General features: G+C 30.7%; 1 protein-coding gene and 1 pseudogene across 1 annotated transcript; one reads left to right on the forward strand and one right to left on the reverse strand.

Moving 5' to 3' along the window:
• Positions 1–685: 685 nt before the first annotated feature.
• On the reverse strand, positions 686–1926 carry LOC129298974 (dicarboxylate transporter 2.1, chloroplastic-like). The gene has a single exon (XM_054937409.1). The coding sequence runs from the start codon at positions 1803–1805 to the stop codon at positions 933–935; it is 873 nt and encodes a 290-aa protein (XP_054793384.1). The 5' UTR covers positions 1806–1926; the 3' UTR covers positions 686–932.
• Positions 1927–11890: 9964 nt separating this feature from the next.
• On the forward strand, positions 11891–19343 carry LOC129298973 (bifunctional riboflavin biosynthesis protein RIBA 1, chloroplastic-like; annotated as a pseudogene).
• Positions 19344–20055: the final 712 nt, after the last annotated feature.

Raw genomic sequence — 20055 nt, forward strand, 5'->3', positions numbered from 1 at the left:
ATTAGGTATTCCTAAATCATCAATGGCTTATATTTGTTCGGGAAGACATCAATGAACTAATGACATAACATAGTGACATCTAATAAGAAATAATTTGAATGTTGAAAATTTCCCCCAACTTTAGCAACAAGAAGCAAAGGGATAGAAACTAGATGCCAAGAAAAATTATTTCACTTCACTTTCCTGTTTCAAGATTCTGTATTTTTCAGTATCTCCATGAGACTTGATTCCACCAATCAAAACATAAATGCACACAATTTTTATTTGTTGACATTAAATGAACCTCATGACTCACCCCCAAAGATCCATAAAGAGACCGCAAGAAGCATTGTACCAACCATAATCCATTCATTCCGTGTGACAGGACCCATGCTTTCCTTTCTTTGCAGCCATGGCTGGTGCTTCTGGTGTATCTTTATTTCAGGAGGATAAAGCTTGTACAAAATCAACGTGGTAGCAAAAGAAACCAATGCAGGTAAACTGGCTGCCTTAAACATGAAACCCAAGGGTTTGAAACCATCACCCCCAGCTCCTCCGCTAATTTGACACACAGTAAGTTTTGAGCTGCAGCAGTCAGGAAAAGAGCACTAGAATTACCAGCAGACTGTCACAGATCACATGGCAATGCAAAAGTCACTTCCTTATCGCACGATAACAATGTTCAAAAAGGAACAGCTCTCAGGAAGCAGAGAAGCTAGCAACACCGCAGTCTATGATGATCACTTCTAATAGTAATGCACAACTATAGTAGACATACATGATGCCTAGTTCATTAAAGCAGGGAAACTAGCGAAGAACTGCAAAAAGAACATCGATCATAATCACCATAGTTCTTCCTGTTTTTCAGTTAAGATTACCATAAAAGTGACACAACTACAAAGTCCATATGAGACAAGTTTGTAGATTATACTAATTTCGCCGGAGAATTTTATTCAGCCTGACAGTTTTGAAACTGAAAACTGAAAACTGAAAACTAACCTGAATTGTGTCTGAACGAGGTAAGAACCCAGCTTCTTAGCCGTAGGGTGTTCCGGCTGACTCCCGGCCGAAAGCGACAGTGACTTAATAATAGGCAAGAACACACCACCGGCCCTTGCGGTGGTGCTCGGCATCGCCGGCGCAATCAGCGCCTCACTGAACGTTAACCCATAAGACAAACCCAACGTACTCTTCCCCAACCACTTCACGAAGTACGTCGCGATCCTATCTCCCAACCCAGTCTTCACGAACCCACGAGCAAAGAAGAAGGAGATCACAATCAACCAGATCACCTCATTCGTGAACGCGCTAAAAGCCGCCGAGAAAGTCAGTGTTCTGGTGACAATGGAAACCGTCAGTCCCAAAAAAGCCCAGGCCCCCACAGGCAATGGACTCAAAACCAGGCCTGCAATAGTCGACAAGAAAATCGAGAGCAATTGCCACGCCTGAGGAGTGACTTCAACTGGTCTGGGAACTAAAAAGCGAACGGCAAGACCTATACCTATGGAAATAATCAAAGGAATGAGTTTGGCGCCTTGTGTAGCTGGAGGAGGTGGTGGCGGAGAAGACGAAGAAGAAGCTTGAATTGGGCTGTGTGCTATGGGGGACTTACGGGTAGGAGTAATAAAGATGGAAGATTTGGAAGGAAGGGAGATAGAGAAACGAGACACAGGTGATCTGAGAGATGGAAGTGAATGGGATTGGAAAGCGGGGTTCGATGGAAAAGAGAATTGAGCATTGGAAATGGAGCGAGAACGTTGGCGGAGCAAGGATGAGCGAAAGAAGGAGGTTGAGGTGGAGAGCGAGTGCAAAGCATAGGTCTCCATTTGCAGAGCAAGACCAGAGCTTGCTCCAGGAAGAGGACGAAGAAGACGAAGAAGAATGAGACCCTATGAATTGTGATGGAGAAATTGAAGAGGGAATCCTTGTGTGTGATGTGAGTTCGGTATTTACAAAGTGTGGCCAACGTTACAGTGCGTGGCCTTCACTTGGGTTGGCAGATCATCGGAGATACGTTCACAGGAGATTGCGACCCTTTAAAAAAATATATACTATATTTCATAAATATTGAAATAATTTTAAAATATATAATGATTTTTATTTTATGATATATATTAATTTTAGAAAAATATATTTTTTAAAATTTATATGATTATTTTAACTGGCTCAAATTTGTCAACAATTAACTGTCATAGTAACAATGTTGCCTTCCTTGTTTGGGAGTGATCCTAAATTCAAACGTAACATTGATATATTTAAAGTTAGGTTAGAGATAAAATTAAAAAAAAAAAACAACAGTTCAGATTTAAAAATATAGGTTGATAAATATGAGCATCTCTCTTGCTAAACATAAATATTGAGTTGCGCATGGTAGTATTAAGTAATTGTGTTTGTTTGTTTTTTTTTTTCTGTTTTTAAATTATTTTGTAGCCTCATTAGCAATGTGATGATACATGTCATTTTCAGATTTCAGTAATTTTAAGACGATCGTTTCTTTTTCGAAAAGACTTTGGTTTACTTTACTATTAAACATTTATGATATTAAAAAGAATAATGGGAACAGACAAATCCTTAAAAATTGAAATTTGTTTCTCTTCTTTTGTTTCTCAAAAAGGTAAAGGAATCAAAATGGAACACACATACACACACTCTTCTTTTGTTTCTCAAAAAGGTTAAGGAATCAAAATGGAACACACACACACACGCACAAAAGTAGTCCTGGTACCGTTACTTTAGAGTTGTAATTAAATTTATTTAAAAACAAATCTAATTTGGATAACCCACAGGGCAGCTGTTTATGTGTAAAATAAATAAAAGAATGAATTGATTTTAATGATAATTCTTTTTACCATCAATTTTTATTGAAAATAAAAAATAATTTTTAAGTGAAAATAAAAGACAATAATTATTAATATTTATCATTTCACTTCAATGTATGAAAAATACAGGTTAGTTGGATCACACTCCCTCCAGTCCTATTTATAGGGGAGGGAGAGGATAATTTTTTGATCTTATTTATAAGTCACGTAATTAAATTTTTATCATAAATTTTTTTAACCCTCCATTGAACGTTGGAAAGAGAGAATATGTTATTGAAGATGTATATTTAAAAGGAGTAAAGTTAAGAATTTATTAAATTTTAAGATAGAGTTAATGAATTTTAAAATTTTCTTTAGTGCCAATGAAACATGTTGGAAGTGACTTATAAATAGAATTAGAGTAGTATATAATTATATGAAGGGTAAACATGAGTTTTGACCCCTGTATTTTACTTGAGTTTTTGCTTTTAGTCCCTATATTTTTTTCAGCATTTTAGGTTCTTATATTTTTATTTTTTATTGTGTTGGGTCCTTTCAAAGTCCCCATACTTTGCTAATAGAGGGATTGAAAGTAATGGAAAACAAAAATGTAGAAACTTAAAGTACTGAAAAAAAGTATAGGAATCAAAAATAAAAAGTGAGTAAAATACATGAATCAAAAATTATGTTTACCCTTACATGAAAGATTTTTAAACCATAGTTCATTACAAAAAAATTATACGAACATTTTGCTAATTAACACTTCAATTTTATTGGATGTGAGAACTGAAAACTCATTCTTTAAAGTTATTATTTACATTTTTAACTAATGGTATAAATAAAATGCTTCAATTAGAGTGGCATATTGTATTTTGGCACTTGGTTTAATGGCCATTTACATACTATCATTACTTAAATGTTTTTCAAAACAAGATGATAATGCTTCTTTATGATTGTAATTGAATGAAGGAAAAATTAATAGTTGTTCTTGTAATTTTAATTTATTTGTAACTTAGTTTTTAAACTTTGAATCGTTGTAACTCAATTTTTATAATTTTGAGTTAATTATGACTCAGTTCCTGAACTTTAATTCGATGTAATTTAACCCCTATAATTTAACCATTTAAATATTTGTCGACATATTTTAAAAAATAAAATAAATATAAAAAATATTTTGAAATTTAGGAATTAATATTTTAAAATACTAAAACTTTTAAAGATTAAAAATTTAGATATTGAATTACAATTAAATTAAAATTATGTGGATAAAATGATTAATATTCCCTTAATGAATAATATGTTTAGTTTAATATCATAATGTTTGCACTGTACAAGCGTGTCCTCAAATAGTGTGACATACCTAACTTCTAAATTAAATGGTGAGTTTTCAAGGTCTTTTGCCACAATCCTTTCAAATGTAAGTTCTTAAAAATGAAGAAATAAAGATGAAAAAAAATGAAAGAATTATATGATGAGAGTAAACATGATATTGATATTGATACAAAAGAAAATACAAAAAATATAAGATAAAAGACTAAAAGAAAAATGCTGGAGCAATGATGTTACTGCTCTATAAAAGCTATTACTCAGCTGGTTATTAATGACTTGCTGTTGTCTACTAGATGCATGTTGCTCTAAAGGAAATAATCTTATTTGTTAAAGGAAGAAGTGTTTGGTTTGATCAAATCAAATATTGAATTGATTGAAATATTGTTGAGTTGATTAGAGCTTGAGAGGTCTCGTGTATGTGGCTTGCTTCATAGGCAAAACGTAATAATTTTTTTTTTTTAACTCCACATTTCACATTTTTAAGGCTATTAGTTGTAGTTATTCCAAAGCTCCCTCCACTCTTTCCTTTTCAAAGAGATGCCACACTTTTTTAAGGCTATTACTTAGTCCCAGGAAAAAAAAAAAAAAAGCTTGGGCTAAAATTAAGCTTTTAGCTTAAATAATTAAACTTTGACCAAACATTATAATTCAGCTCAAATACATAATTGGCAATCTTATATTGTTAAAAATTAAATGAATAATTAAATAGATTAATGAGATGTTAATAGGGGTTGGATTTTGCAAAAAGAGCTAAGTTTTCACAATGATGATAAGTTAAAATTCGAATCCTTACTAAATAATATACTTATATTTAATATTTGGTCATGTGTTAAAAAAATTATTTTTAATAAAAAATACGAAAATGGTATTGATTGAGAAGATGAAGAAAATTCCAATGTATAATAAAGAGACAAGGGAGTGAGTGAAAACATTGTTAATGAGAAGAATGGACATTCTGCCTCGTGAACCTGAATTGAAGGGGAAGCTGACATTTCTAGTAATTTCAAACAATCATTCTCATCTTTTAAGTTTGTGTTTTTAATTTGGGAAGTAATCATTCCCATGTTTTAGTCTTTCGATGTTTCAAATCCCAAGGGGAATAATGATTTTTTTGAAATGATTCTCCTCGCATTGAAGGGGAATAATGGATACTTTTTTTTTTTTATCAGATGAATATTAAATACTTGGAGGTATTTCATTTTTTTATTTTCAATAAACTTAATTAATGATCACACTGACTTTTAATTATTTCATTGTGGTCGAATCTTTAATTTTAGCTGAAAATAAAATAAATTTTTAATTTTATCCTTTATTTAAATAGAAAATTTTTAATTTGACATTATTTTTTTCTCATGCTTAGTAGCTTTAAAAAAAAAAAAATTGGCCACTCTTCTATCAAATTAATATCAATATAAAACTTAAAACATATCCCCTCCATTTACAGATATAAGATATTTTTAATCGAATCTCACATCTAGTAAAGTAGTTATCTACTTTTAAACTAATCCTATCTTTTTATATTTATTTTTATTAAATACCCTATAATAAATATAAAATTACTATTGGGGCACTTAAAAAAACAATAATTACACCTCAAAAGATTAAAAATATCTTACATCTTTAAACATCCAACTCCTTAAAAAATATTTTAAAGGAGGAAGTATTTTTTATCAAATCAAGACTATAACATACACTTTCTGTTAAAAAATATAAAGCATTTCTAATCAAATCTCACCTCTCAATAAAGCAGTTATATACTTTCAAACTAATCCTTTCTTTTCATATTTACCTATATTAAATACCCTACAATAAATATAAAATCATTATCAATAAGGGTACTTTTAGAAAAAAAACAATAATTACACCTCTAAAGACTAAACATATTTTATATTTTTTAATATTTAATTTTTTTAAAAAATACTTTATATTTTTTAATGAAGAAAGTATCATATTATTTATGGTTATTTTTCAAATTTTGCGTGATATAAATTAATACATGAAATTTTTTGTAACATATCGACGTTTTATTAAAGTACTTTTTACCGAGATTATAAAAGAATTTCAAGGAAAAGTGTCAGGTAGGTATAAAAATATCAATTTAATTTTCAAAAAAAATTTATAAAAATATTTATAAATCAATTCAAAAAATTGCAAATGAAAATTTCAATTATAAATGCAGTCTTATTGTTATCATTTTTTTTTTGCAAAAGTTGATTTGGAAAAAATCTCAACTATAATATTTGAATTTTTATTCTCAATTTATTCGACAAAATTTTTTATCCAGAACTTAATTCTAATTAAATTAATAGTTTAAAACTTAACTGTAATTATCTAGAATAGATCCAATCCTTGATAGCTTAATTCATTTTATCTTTCTCTGGCCCAAAAAAAAAAATCATTATATCTTTCCATGACTCCTGCAAAAGTCCAAACTTGGATGACATTTTCATGTTTTTGGTAGCCTATATTTTTCTTGTTTTCTTCATTATACTTTGTTATATTGTTTAGGTTTTGTTTCGATGCTCCAGGTGGATTCATAGCAGTCATGTTATAGTCAAAAACCAATAAACATCCAATAGAAGATTAATATATAGGTTTGAACTTTGAACTGCAAGTAATTCTATAAATATTACAAATTCTCAACTGGTCTTTTAAAGGTCAAGCCATTTATTTATTTGTTTTTAAATAAGACTGCTCATTAAATACTACCCTTAGATGGTCTTAAGAGATTCAATATTTTAATTATTTATTAATGTCAACTCATGTATGCCGCTATCTACAAAGCCAAAAATGACCATTTCCATGATGTCAGCAAACAACGACCAAACATGAATTAAAAAAAAAAAAATTTGAGATTTCCTTCTTGAGTTGAGAATTGAGAATTGAGATCACTCATGATCACGGACGTTCTCCATACTTTTTCATTCATGGGCTTCCTGTTGGGCTGGGCCAGCATGTTTGTCGGCCTTTTATTTGTTTCATGCATTGGACTATATTCGATTTTCTAGTAAGATATCCCAAAAAAAAAAAATCTAGTATTGAATAACATTCAATAAAATTATTTTTTTTTAAGTAATAGGGGTTATGTCTAGCAAAAAGGCTACTCATTATTTACAACATGATGAACTAAAATTTAAATTTTCATTAGCAAAGATACACCTATATTTAGTGTCTGGCCATATATTAAACAAAATTGCCTCTAATAAAAGGATACCTATGAGTAATTAAAAAATATTATCTTTTTTTCTCTTTAATAACAATAAACAATGAGATCCCTATATAAGAGTTTATTTTTTTTGGAAGAGTAACAAATAAGGACCTTGTAAGAATATTTATATCAAATTAGAATTTTTTAACACTAACATTCTCAAATTTTAGTGCTTCTTCTATCATATTTTAGTATTAAAGTTCTTAATTTGATATTAATATTCTTACAAGGTTCTTACTTATCATTCTTTTCTATTTTTTTGTTAGCATAAGGAGTTTTGCCAAGCATAGAGATTTTTTTTTTCTCCAGAGGTGTTGAAAGCAAAGGGCAAACCTTTTCTAATTAAATTACTACATTTACAAGAGTTGAAATTTGAATCTTTAACCACTTAAAATTAGTTTATTTGATTGGACATCAACAGGAGAGAGGGAGGGAGGGAGGAGGAGGGGAGATTATAATTAATTTAATTTAAAAAAATAGATAAGTGGGGTTAAACAAATTTAGTTAATTTTCTTATTCTTTTAATTTAGATGTTATCTTTAATAAAATTTTACAACCCCCCATTTACGCAATTTTTTGTTAAAAAAATCGAATTGATTAAAATCTCCTCAATCCTCCCCTAAGATAAAAACATATGGAGGCAAAGAAAGCTGCTTTTACATTTGTGTTTTCAAATTCAAATCTGTATGAAACTGAGTTTTGGGGTGGCAAATACATATCAAAACATTGCCTTTTATGATGGGATCGATTGTCAAAATTATGTAATACTGAGACTAGATTGAGCAGTAATTTGATGTGAAGAAGTAGGTTCAAAAATCAAAATTCAAACACTCCTAATATAAGGAAAAATATTAATATTTTGTACGTGGTATGAATAAAAATGTGTTTTCAATATCTTATTTGTGTAACCTATGCATAAAATCGCTCAGTCAAATAATATAGCAAAGCTAAACTATAAATTAGCATGACTCGTGGTACAAGTTCTTGAAGTATTCAATATACTTCTTTTGATGATAAATCATATTTTAAAATTTTACTCCCTTCGTTAAAAAATATAAGATATTTTTTGAGGAGTTAGATATTTAAAAATATAAGGCATTTTAGCCTTTCGAGGTGTAATCATTGCCTTTTTTCAAAAATACCCCTATTGATAATGATTTTATATTTATTGTAGGTGTTTAATAAGGGTAAATATAAAAAGATAGGGTTAGTTAAAAAGTAGGTAATTACTTTATTGAGGGGTGAGATTCGATTAAAAATGCATTACATTTTTAAATGGAGGGAGTACTTGATTTAAAATATAAAACATTAGACAATTTTTATAATTATTTTTCAATCATATTCTTATTTCATTCGTTTCTCTCAATAAAAAATGATATAATAAACTTTTAATTTTTATTATTAGGACACTTTTATAAAATATTTAGGAAAAATGACAAATAAATTCTTCTAAAATAAAGAAATGATAATTTCATCTTGCGAAATATGATAATACTGTTTAAGTTTTAAAAGATCTAATTGTCATTATCATATCTTGTGAGACCAAACTGTCATTTTTCTATTTTGAGAAATTCATTTGTCATTATCCCAAATATTTAATGAAAATAGAAAAAATGATAATAGAATCTTCTCAAATTATATAAATGATAATTTGATTCATTAAAATGTTATAATTTCATTGAAGTTTTTAGGGGACCTTTGTGTGAATAAATTTTAAATTAAAAAAACTATTTTACCTTTATTGATAAGTTATGATTTTTTATTCAATTCTTGTAATTCTTTGAATAAAAGTTATTGTTTCTTAAGCAAAAGTTTGTTATTTTGAGAACTTATATTTCAATAACAGAAATTATACTTGATAAATTGTGATTTTTTATTCAATTTTTATAATTTATAGAAAAAAAGTTATTATTCCTTAATCAAAGGTTGTGATTGGAGCTTTTTTTAATAATAGAATTTACGTTTGATAAGTTATGATTTCTTATTCAATTTTTATAATTCATAAAATAAAAGTTATTATTTTTTATGTAAAAGTTATGATTAAGGTTAATTATTTTTAATAAAGATAAAATGACCCTTTTACTTTATAATTTATTAATAACATTTCAAGGGATTAAATTATTATTTGTATAATTTAAGAGATTTTATTGTTATTTTTTAATAAAAATATGATTAAAAAATGTGAAAAATTTAAAAATAAAAGCTAAAATAATTGTAAATATTATGAGCCTCTTCTTCAACCTGACTTTTAAGATTTTGCATTCGGCACGGAGCACTCATCATTATGTGATTAAATTGTGACCTTTCATTTCACTTTGAAATGATCTCAACCGTTTATTTTAAATTAATTTTTAAATATTTTAAATATTATATTTATTAATATAAAATTTATAAAAAATCCTGATATTAAATTTGAAGTGTCTTTTGTACTCATTTAAGAATGAGAACCATAATACTCATAATATTTGATGAGATTTAGATCATTTAAATTTAAAATTTTTATTTTTAATTATAGTTATCAAAATAAAAATTTTAAAAAATATAAAATTTTAAATCAATTTGTCTATTACCAATATGATTGGTACAAATTTAATTTAAAATGTTCAATTTAATATTAAATTTTTTTATAATTTTTATAATTTAATTATTCAGATATACTTTAAACAATTTAACTATAATTTAAATAATTTAGTTCAGTATTAAATTTTTTTTATTTTTACATGTCATTTATATGTACTCTAAACGTCCACATTTAATATTAACTTTTTTATAATTTTTATATTAATAAATATAATATTTGAAAATTAATTTAAAATGAATGATGATAAAGTCAAAGGCCACAATTTGGCCACGTGTATTGAGCGCCCAGTGCTCATAGCTGTGATGCCCGTGTGGTCCAAACTCCGAAGGGATTTGCCTTTCAAATTCAGTGGGCTGCTGCAGTTTCAAGGTCCCTTCCCAAATCCGGAAAATGATGTCGCCAAAACATACCAAAGCAATTTTTCTTTTATGTCCGTTTACTTTTATAAAATAGGAACGAAAATAAGAAACAATTAAAGTGGAAATATAGTTCAACTTTATTCAACGCCAAAGTATCACTTCTTGAAAAATACCTGTACAAATAATTTTCTCAATGTACTTATAAAAGTTATAGTACTTCTTCGGTCTATAATATAAAATATTTTTCTAAAAGTTTTGCTCAATTTTTAATATCATATGATTTTATACTCCTTCATTTAAAAATAAAAATATTTTTTAAAGGGTTAGATTTTCAACAATATAAAACATTTTTAATTTTTGAAGGTATAATCATTACTTTTTTTAAAAATATCCCTATTAAATAAATCACTTATATTTATTTTAGGGTGAAACATCTTATTAAATAGGAATAAATATAAAAATATATGATTTATTTGAAGATAAGTAACTACTTTATTGAGGGTGAGATTTAGTTAAAAATGACTTATATTTTTAAATGAAGGGAGTAAAGTTTAGTAAAATATTTGAATTATTTTTTTAAAAATTAATATATCTAATTGATTTCTTCTGATGACAAATTTTATTTTAAAATTCAATAGTAGAAGTTTGTAGTTTTAATTGATTAATGGTAATTTGTGGAAGTGATAAAAATTTATGAACTAAAAACATATCAAATTTTAACAATGAAAATTAATTTATATTTTGGAAAATAAAATTTTTAGTACAAAAACGGTTTATGATTCAATTTCTTATCTTTGAATTGGAACAGCGTTATATATATATATATATATATATTGACTAAGAACAATCTAGTTCTTAATTATAATTTTTGGACTCAATATAATTTAATCTTCATAATTTCTAAACTCTATAAAGATTAGTTATAACAAGTCAAAGTTTAAGAATTAAGAAAAACTAAACTACATATCCTTATATTTTATTTTATTTTAATCAACCCCTTTTAATTGGATTTATTAAATAAGTTAATTCTTAAAGGTTAAAATTAATAATGAATTATTAGATGGAGTTTATAAAAAATGAATTTAATACTTGTAGCTGACATAAAAAAATTTGATTTTATACATTGCTTACATTTTTATTAATTTTTATGAAAATTCTATAAGTATACAAGATATTTAAAATGCAATTTAATCATGTAATTTTTTAGTTATACAAGTTATGTAATTAATTATAAAGTTATATAGTCATTTAACAAAAATTCTTGATTTTCTTTTTAAAAAAAATTTCAAAAATTTTAATTTTTAGGAATTAAAAAAGTTTAATTAATCAATAGTTAAAAGGAATAACAAATTATATTATTATTCTATTTATATTTATATTTTTAAAAAATGATCAACTCTAAACCATCAAGTCAACTTTAATTTAATAATAATAATAACAACTCTAACAAGGTAGATACAACATACAAGCCGCCTCCCAATTGGACTTGAATTTTTTCGACAGGACCATTTGACCACTTTAACTTGTTTTTTTTCCCCCTTTTTATTTCCCTCTTTCCACCGACCTACCAAATCCATTGTTGGTTTGCTTTCTTTTTCATCTTTATCTTCTTCATTTTTTCCATTCATTTTCATTATTGAAAGGCTCTCTTCTCAAACGGATCAAAAGGAAACGGACACATAAATTCGGTCAGTGACACAGAAACGAACGGGAGCGAGGGAGTCTTAACTCTTCTTATCAACCGTCTGTAGCGGAACCTTAGCGAAGCAACCCTTGATTCAGCCTCAAGCATTCAAGGGAATCCTCAGGCTTCAGCAAACAATGGCGTCTCTCAATTTCTCCTATTCTTCTCCAGCATCTCTCTCGCGTCCTAGGTGAGTTTCTGCCCCCCCCTTTTTTTTCCCTGGCCTCTTGTTTAATTTCTCTGGTCTCTGAGAGAGAAACGGTTGATGCCTTCTGGGATTGGGTCGTCATGGGTGAATTCTCACGATAATTCCATTTCTGGTTATAAAGTCTTGTGCTTTTGTGTTTTCTTTGCTTCGTGTTATTCATTCTTGATTCACTATTGGCTTCCTTTAATCCTGTTATTCGTTTATCTATCTGCGATCGATTCTCGGAAAATATAATTATTCTATATGATGTTTATGCATTTTGGTTCGATTGCACCCATTTTTAACTGTTGACAGAACAGTTTCCAGTGTAGGCGATACAACCTTTTGCAGACGTTATCTGAAGCCAACTTGTTGAATTCTTTTTCAATTACAATGGTTTTGACTTGAATTATGAGCCATAATATATCTATGGCCTCTGCTTGAAGGAATCTGGTTCTTGATTCAGTTCAATGTGACTCGCCAGCTTTCTAGTATATGCATATACTTATTGGAGAGACGATTATTTTTTCATTTCTTTTTAAATGAACGACACTTCCTTAATTGGTGTGGAAATTCTGATTATGACCTTGTATTTTATGTGAAGCTCTACTATTCTTTAGGATGTCCATCAAATGATCAAATGTACGTAGTGCTTTTCCAACTTTCTTCAAATTCTTTTCTTGTATCCTGCCCATATTACTTTTTTTTTTTTTTTGGGGAAAACTCTGCCCTCATTACTTTATATTAGGGAAAATGTTTAACGTTCATGTCTAAATAGTTTAGATAAAGTTTATCTCCTTACATATTAACTTACTGAACCGTATTTTGTTTCCTGGATCTAAGAGTTTTACTGAACCATCAACTGGCCTCTAATATCCAGCTATTTCTTTTGGTTATGTTTGGATATGACAATTACTAATTGAACTTGTTTTGTTCTCTAGTGTTCTATGCAGGGCATGCCAACATTTAAAATTGTTCAATGGGTTGCATTCTATTCAAGGACTTGCATCTGATTTGGCAATTGTTCGATTAAATTCTAAATTCTTGCCAAGTGTCAGGAGTGTTGGTAGAATCAAGGCAACTCTGATATCTGGAGGAGATGACATTGTTTTAAATTCAAATGGAAATAATGTCGAGAAACAAGCAATTGGACATGGAATACAAGCAACTAATACAGTGGCAACAAGCATGGGTTTTCCTGTTGATAATGATGAATTTGATTTGCCCACAGAAGGTTTTGCTTCAATCCCTGAGGCTATTGAGGATATTCGCCAGGGAAAGGTTGTTATTCTCTCCCTCCCCCTCTCCCCCTCTTCCCTTTGAGAAGCATGTCCCTCTCTCTCCTTTTCATCTTCCCTTTGAGAAGATTTTTTTTTTCTTTGGTCAAATTTGGTTAAAGTCATGCTATTGTATTGCTGTCAGCTTAACTTTATTTACTGACTGGTATTGGTGACACAGATGGTATTGGTTGTAGATGATGAGGACAGGGAAAATGAAGGAGACTTGATAATGGCAGCACAATTGGCAACACCTGAGGCTATGGCTTTTATTGTGAAGCATGGAACTGGGATAGTTTGTGTAAGCATGAAAGAGGAAGATCTGGAGAGATTGGAACTTCCTTTGATGGTAGACAGTAAGGATAATGATGAGAAACTTCGTACTGCATTCACTGTGACAGTGGTATGTATTATTACTAAATGCGCATTCACATCTGGACTCAATGCTTAACCCTCATTGGGGTCTTCTGTTGCCGTCATCAGCTAGAACCAGCAGAGAACTAAACTTTAGGAAATAAATTGTTTCATCTAACATTAGCTTGTTGTACCTGATTCTTTTATTTCCAAGAGTTTAAGTGACAACAATCATCATTTTTCAAAATGACAGTCGATTTGGAGGATATATGTTCGTCATCATTGTTATGTTGTTGGAAATCTCTTTTTATTTAGTTGTGGCATTTATTTACATATACTGATGGATTTAAACAATTTACATCGCATTTGTAGGATGCTAAACAAGGTACCACCACAGGGGTGTCAGCAAGGGATAGGGCAACAACAGTCTTGGCTCTTGCATCCAAAGATTCAAAACCATCTGATTTTAATCGTCCAGGCCATATATTTCCATTAAAATACCGGGAAGGTGGAGTCTTGAAGAGAGCTGGACATACAGAAGCGTCAGTTGATCTTGCCATACTTGCAGGTTTGGAACCTGCGGCAGTTCTATGTGAAGTTGTAGATGATGATGGTTCCATGGCTAGACTGCCAAAGCTTCGCCAGTTTGCAGAGCATGAAAACTTGAAAATAATTTCTATCGCTGACTTAATAAGGTAACTTTTTTTGTTTCTTGGAAGATGTACAAAGACTGTTGCTGCATGCATACTTTTGTTGTCATGTTTAGATTTTGCTTTTAAGCACAGATACCACAATTGAAAATGTTGTTTGATATTCTACTAAATTCTAACAACTTCTTTTCTCCTTTTTTTGGCCTGAAAATTCTAGCCACTTGATTAGAATTTGAATCTGTTCAACTTCTGTGATACTAATTTTTAACACGTGGCATCCTTGGTCAACTGTTTTTACATTGCAACATATTAATAAATGAAAATTCTTATACATAGTTAATTATATGGGAGTCCTCAAATCGTTCTTTTTGATGGCCCTGCATTCAATTCACTAAATAAAAAAAAAAACAAACAGAAATTTTATTGAAGTTAAAAATTCACTCTCTACAAGGCTACAAGGTTAAGTTGTCCCTTCTCTTCCCCCCCCCCAAAAAAAAAAAAAAAGCTTCCCCTATTTAAAGCTCATGCAGAATGGATTCTTCTGTTGCTTATTTACTTATCAAGGAGATTAACACTTATTCTTCTGGCAGATATAGAAGGAAGAGAGATAAATTAGTAGTTCTTGCTGGTGCTGCGCAAATACCTACAATGTGGGGCCCGTTCACTGCTTACTGTTACAGATCACTTTTAGATGGGATGGAACATATTGCAATGGTTAAGGTTTGGAGCGCTTCTGCTTCCATTGAACTATATAGTCATGCACATAATACAACAACAATAAGCCTTTATCCCACTAGGTGGGGTCGGCTACATGGATTGCAAGACGCCATTGTGCTCTACCATTTATCAAGCTTTTAGGAATATTATTAATTAACAAATCGCGTTCAATAACTTCCAAAAGTGTTCTCTTAGGCCTTTCTCTACCTCTCTTAATCGGACTCAAAGTTATATATTCCACTCTTCTCACTGGTGCCTCTCTTGGTCTTCTTTGTACATGCCCAAACCATCTCAACCAATTTTCTACCATTTTTTCTTCAATAGGTGCCACCCTCACTTTTTTGCGTACGTGCTCATTTCGAATTTTATCTTTACGTGTATGTCCGCACTTCCATCGTAACATTCTCATTTCTGCTACTCCAACTTTATGCTCTTGCTGTCCCGTTAGAACCCAACATTCACTACTATATAACATTGCCGGTCTGATAGCAGTGCGATAAAACTTACCTTTAAGTTTATTAGGCACCTTACGGTCGCAAATAACTCCTTTAGCTTTTCTCCAATTAAACCACCCAGCTTGAATTCTATGTAAAATATCTCCACTGATTTCGCCATCATTTTGAATAATGGCTCCCAAATATCTAAACTTTTTCACTTGAGGTATAATTTGATCTCCCAATTTTACTTCCAAATTATTGTCGAATAGTCCTTTACCAAATTTACAATATAAATATTCCGTCTTACTTCTACTCAGACGAAAACCTTTCGACTCCAATGTCCTCCTCCATAACTCAAGTTTGCAATTAACCTCTTCTCTTGTCTCTGCTATAAGAATTATATCATCCGTGAAGAGCATATATTTCGAAATTTCCTCTTGAATATGTTCCGTCAAAACATTTAAGATCAAGTTGAACAAATAAGGACTCAGAGCTGATCCCTGATGTAGTCCAATCTTTATAGGAAAATTCTTTGTTTGACCACTAGGCGTTCTTATACTAGTTTTTACCCCCTCATACATATCTTGTATGGCTTTAATATAAACAATCCGTACTCCCTCTTTTTCTAACGCTTTTCAAAGCACTTCTCTTGGTATACGGTCATAAGCTTTTTCCAAATCAATAAAAACCATGTGTAGATCTTTATCTTTACAACGATACTTTTCCATTAATCCCCGTAGTAGATAAATCGCCTCTGTAGTTGATCTACCTGGTATAAAACCAAACTGATTCTTAGAAATACTTGTCTCCAATCTCAACCTGTGCTCAATTACTTTCTTCCACAATTTCATTGTGTGGCTCATGAGTTTAATCCCTCTATAGTTAGTACAATTCTGAATATCTCCTTTATTTTTATAAATAGGAATTAATATACTTCTCCTCCACTCATCAGGCATTTTCTTGGACCGTAAAATCACATTAAATAACTTAGTTAAGTCATGCACATAATAATTTACTAATATTTATGTATGTATGAGCATTCTGCTATATTAATTTATTTCATCTGGTGTATATTCTGCCATTTACTCCTATCGCTTAGCCTAAATTTGGTGCTTGGAATGATTGTTTGAAACCACCTAGATTTTAAACCCATGATAGTATTCATGAGTTTTATAAGAAATGGTCTGCATACCACCAATATATTGGTCGAGCAATTAAAAAACAAGCAACATAAAACTCAAATTGAGGTCATTAGCTACGGTAGTCCTATGCATGTATTGTAAACTAAAATTCAAGACTAAATTCTGCTGGATCAGAATCTAGTTTGTTTATGAAAATTGTATTAAAAAAGGTTTATTCAATAGTCATTTTATTGAAGCTGCCTACTTAAGCTTTATCATGCTCATAAATTTGATGAAGAGTATTGAAGAGCAAACCTATCTTGATGAAAAAATTCATCTGGAAAAGGGAGCATGAGGGGACACGATAGTGGATACTAAATAGTGGGTTCACATTTTAAACTAAAATGCCCAAGGCTAAAAGCTAAAAGATGAATGAAAGACCAGGCTTTGAAGTCAAGGCTGTAATCATTGAGATTTTTATTTCTTGTTTTGCATTGCTACCTGATGTATTCATCAGACTATTTGGCTTCAGGGGTTGAGCCTTCTGCCTGTTTTTATGGTATCGTTGCATTACTTTGTTTCTATTTCTTTGTGTCGATAGTTTTAAAAGTATTTAGTTATATTCCCTACGTTGATTGAACTTTTGCTGCCAAGCCTCACTGGGATTGTCCTGACAACCATCCAATGCTATGTAATCATTTAGTCTTATCTATGAAGGGAGTGACTGCTGAAGAGTAACTAGAATGAAAGTAAAAGTGTAAAACTATGCGGACAAGCAAAGCTATGGATGAAAGTATGCCAAATGGCATATTGATGCCTGTTTAGCTCAATGGGCAGCTTCTTCTAAGACATTTATAACAATTATTTCCATTTTACTTGTCTTCAAATAACCTCCATCTCTTTAGAAGTAAAGATTGTTGTTCTTCCTTTTCTATTAAGGTCCTTAAAATAACCGAAGTTTAAAGAATGATGGTGTTTGTTCAACTGATTTATTTTATGTGGGCCTGTAGTTTTGTCTTTAAGAAATAGGTGCTTGTCAATTCTTATATATAAGCCTCTTAAGCTAATAAACTTTTCCAAGCTCTTTCTAAGAATCTGGAAGTCTTCTATTTGGATTTTATGCTGTTCATTAGTCAATTCTGGGTGGTATTTGTGATCAAAACTGTTTTTTTTTTTTTTTAAAAAACAGGGTGACATTGGGGATGGAAAAGATGTTCTCGTGAGGGTGCACTCTGAATGTCTCACTGGAGACATATTTGGATCTGCCAGATGCGACTGCGGGAATCAGCTTGGGCTTGCGATGCAGCAGATTGAGGCTGCTGGCAGGGGTGTCCTGGTATATCTTCGAGGACACGAAGGAAGAGGCATCGGGCTCGGCCACAAGCTTCGTGCATATAACTTACAGGATGATGGACGGGATACTGTAGAAGCCAATGAGGAGTTGGGGCTGCCTGTTGACTCGAGAGAATACGGCATTGGTGCACAGGTAAGTAGTGTGAATTGTACTTTACGGTTAGAGTATTCAACTGCAGTGCATAAACTACTTTCTTAGCATTTATGCACATTTACAAATTAATCAATTCTTAGGTAGAGCTGGGATAAGAACGTTTAGGAGATCAAATTAATCAAAAAGGCGAGAGATAATTAAGCATGTGAAAGAGATTATTGAAAAGAGGTTCCGACTAGGATTGTTGCTCTGCCTAAAATAGGACCTAGGGTTGGGTCTAACATCTAGAACAACGAGTTTAAGTTCAAGTCCATCCTCTAAGGCCCATCAACTTTAAGGCAAATTTGAGCTTTAGCCTGCCTGGACTTGGCTCAAGTTAGCACATGAAGGTATAGTGTCTAACATGCTGAAACAAATATTTCATAATTTATTTGATTTGCCTGTTTTTTCTAGACAAGATTTATCCTCGAATTTCAACATGTTTGAAACTCAATTTGCAGATGTTGAGAGACTTGGGTGTTCGATCGATGAAGCTGATGACAAACAATCCGCAAAATATGTTGGGCTTAAAGGTTATGGTTTGACAATTTCTGGTAGGATCCCGTTAGTAACCCTTATCACAAAGGAGAACCGGAGGTATTTGGAGACCAAACGTGCCAAGATGGGCCACATTTATGGCTTGGAATTTCACAACCAGTTGAGCAGTTATGCCACTGGAAATGGTAAAGCCAATGCTGGTGATTCAAATAATGCTGTTCCTGGTTCATGATCTTCCTGCTTTGCAAATTTTCCGAGAATGAGAGCATACGAGAGAGGCTTATTTACCATATTTAGAAAACTTAGGTGAAATGTTTCTGATGTTTACTATCAAGTTCTTATATCAGAACATGATAGGTGGAGAATTTCATGTAATTTTTTTACTTAAAAGAATTGATGGCAAATGCTTGGAAGTTTAAATAGGTGAATTCAACAAGTGAGAGAAACATGATTCTACTAGTGGTTTGATTTGTCTGAGTTATCTTTTTTCTTGGTCCTTCCTCAAGCCAAGCCTAGCTTGTGTTTGTACGTGAGCTTGAAAATGTGTTTGTGAGAGTGTGTTGCATATTGTTGGTGGTGGTGTTGCCTGTCGCTGCCGCCTTTATGAGTTGTAAAAATTGCATTTTTTGTGGGCAACACTTCTTTTTATGTATGAATTGTTTTTCTTGTCTTTCTTTCTTTTCTTTTCTCTAAAGTGGGGCTAAATTATTTTACTATCAAGTTATTCTATAAGAACATGATCGAACCTGCGACTTTCCCATGCTTGATGTGTTCAGACCATGCGCATTGTTTTCTGGAAATCATAGCTTCTGGAAATCATAGCCGAGTAGATAGAATTACATGGAAAATACTCTTTTTATGATGCATGTAATTATAGCTCAAGTGCACGTGAATTCCTCACATGTTCTTTTAACAAAAGAATTTACGACTCCATGAGGCTGTTTTTATAAGGTCTTATCAACAAGTAACAATTTTATCTTTAAATTATAAGCTCAAGAATGTTTGAAATTCTAAACTTGTTTTCTGTGTCATTTTTTTTTACTTTTAAAAATGATGTAATGTAATTTTTACTGTTAATAAAAATTAATTTTGACTGTTATTTGACTGGAAAATGATAGAAAATAATTTCAAAAATTATAAAAATTGACCAATAAAATATTCTTATTTTTTTATAATTTTTTGGGTTTTTATTTGTAATAAATCATTTTTATAATTTTTTTGGTCATTTTATATAATTATTGATGCTTTTTTCCTGTTTTTTTAATTAACAGTTAAAGTTAATTTTTATTAACGATGAGACTTATATTGTATTATTTTCAAAAGTTGACAGAGAGTAATGTATAAAAAATAAGTTTAGAATTTTAGATACTTTTAAATTTATAGTTTAAAG

Source organism: Prosopis cineraria, unplaced genomic scaffold, assembly GCF_029017545.1.
Source record: "Prosopis cineraria cultivar Desert tree isolate PC_DT_omini unplaced genomic scaffold, ASM2901754v1 PC984, whole genome shotgun sequence".
Taxonomy (NCBI): domain Eukaryota; kingdom Viridiplantae; phylum Streptophyta; class Magnoliopsida; order Fabales; family Fabaceae; genus Prosopis; species Prosopis cineraria.

Bases quoted from the DNA above. Each gene is read 5' to 3' on its own strand.
- LOC129298974 (XM_054937409.1), bottom strand. From the start codon at position 1,805: ATGGAGACCTATGCTTTGCACTCGCTCTCCACCTCAACCTCCTTCTTT.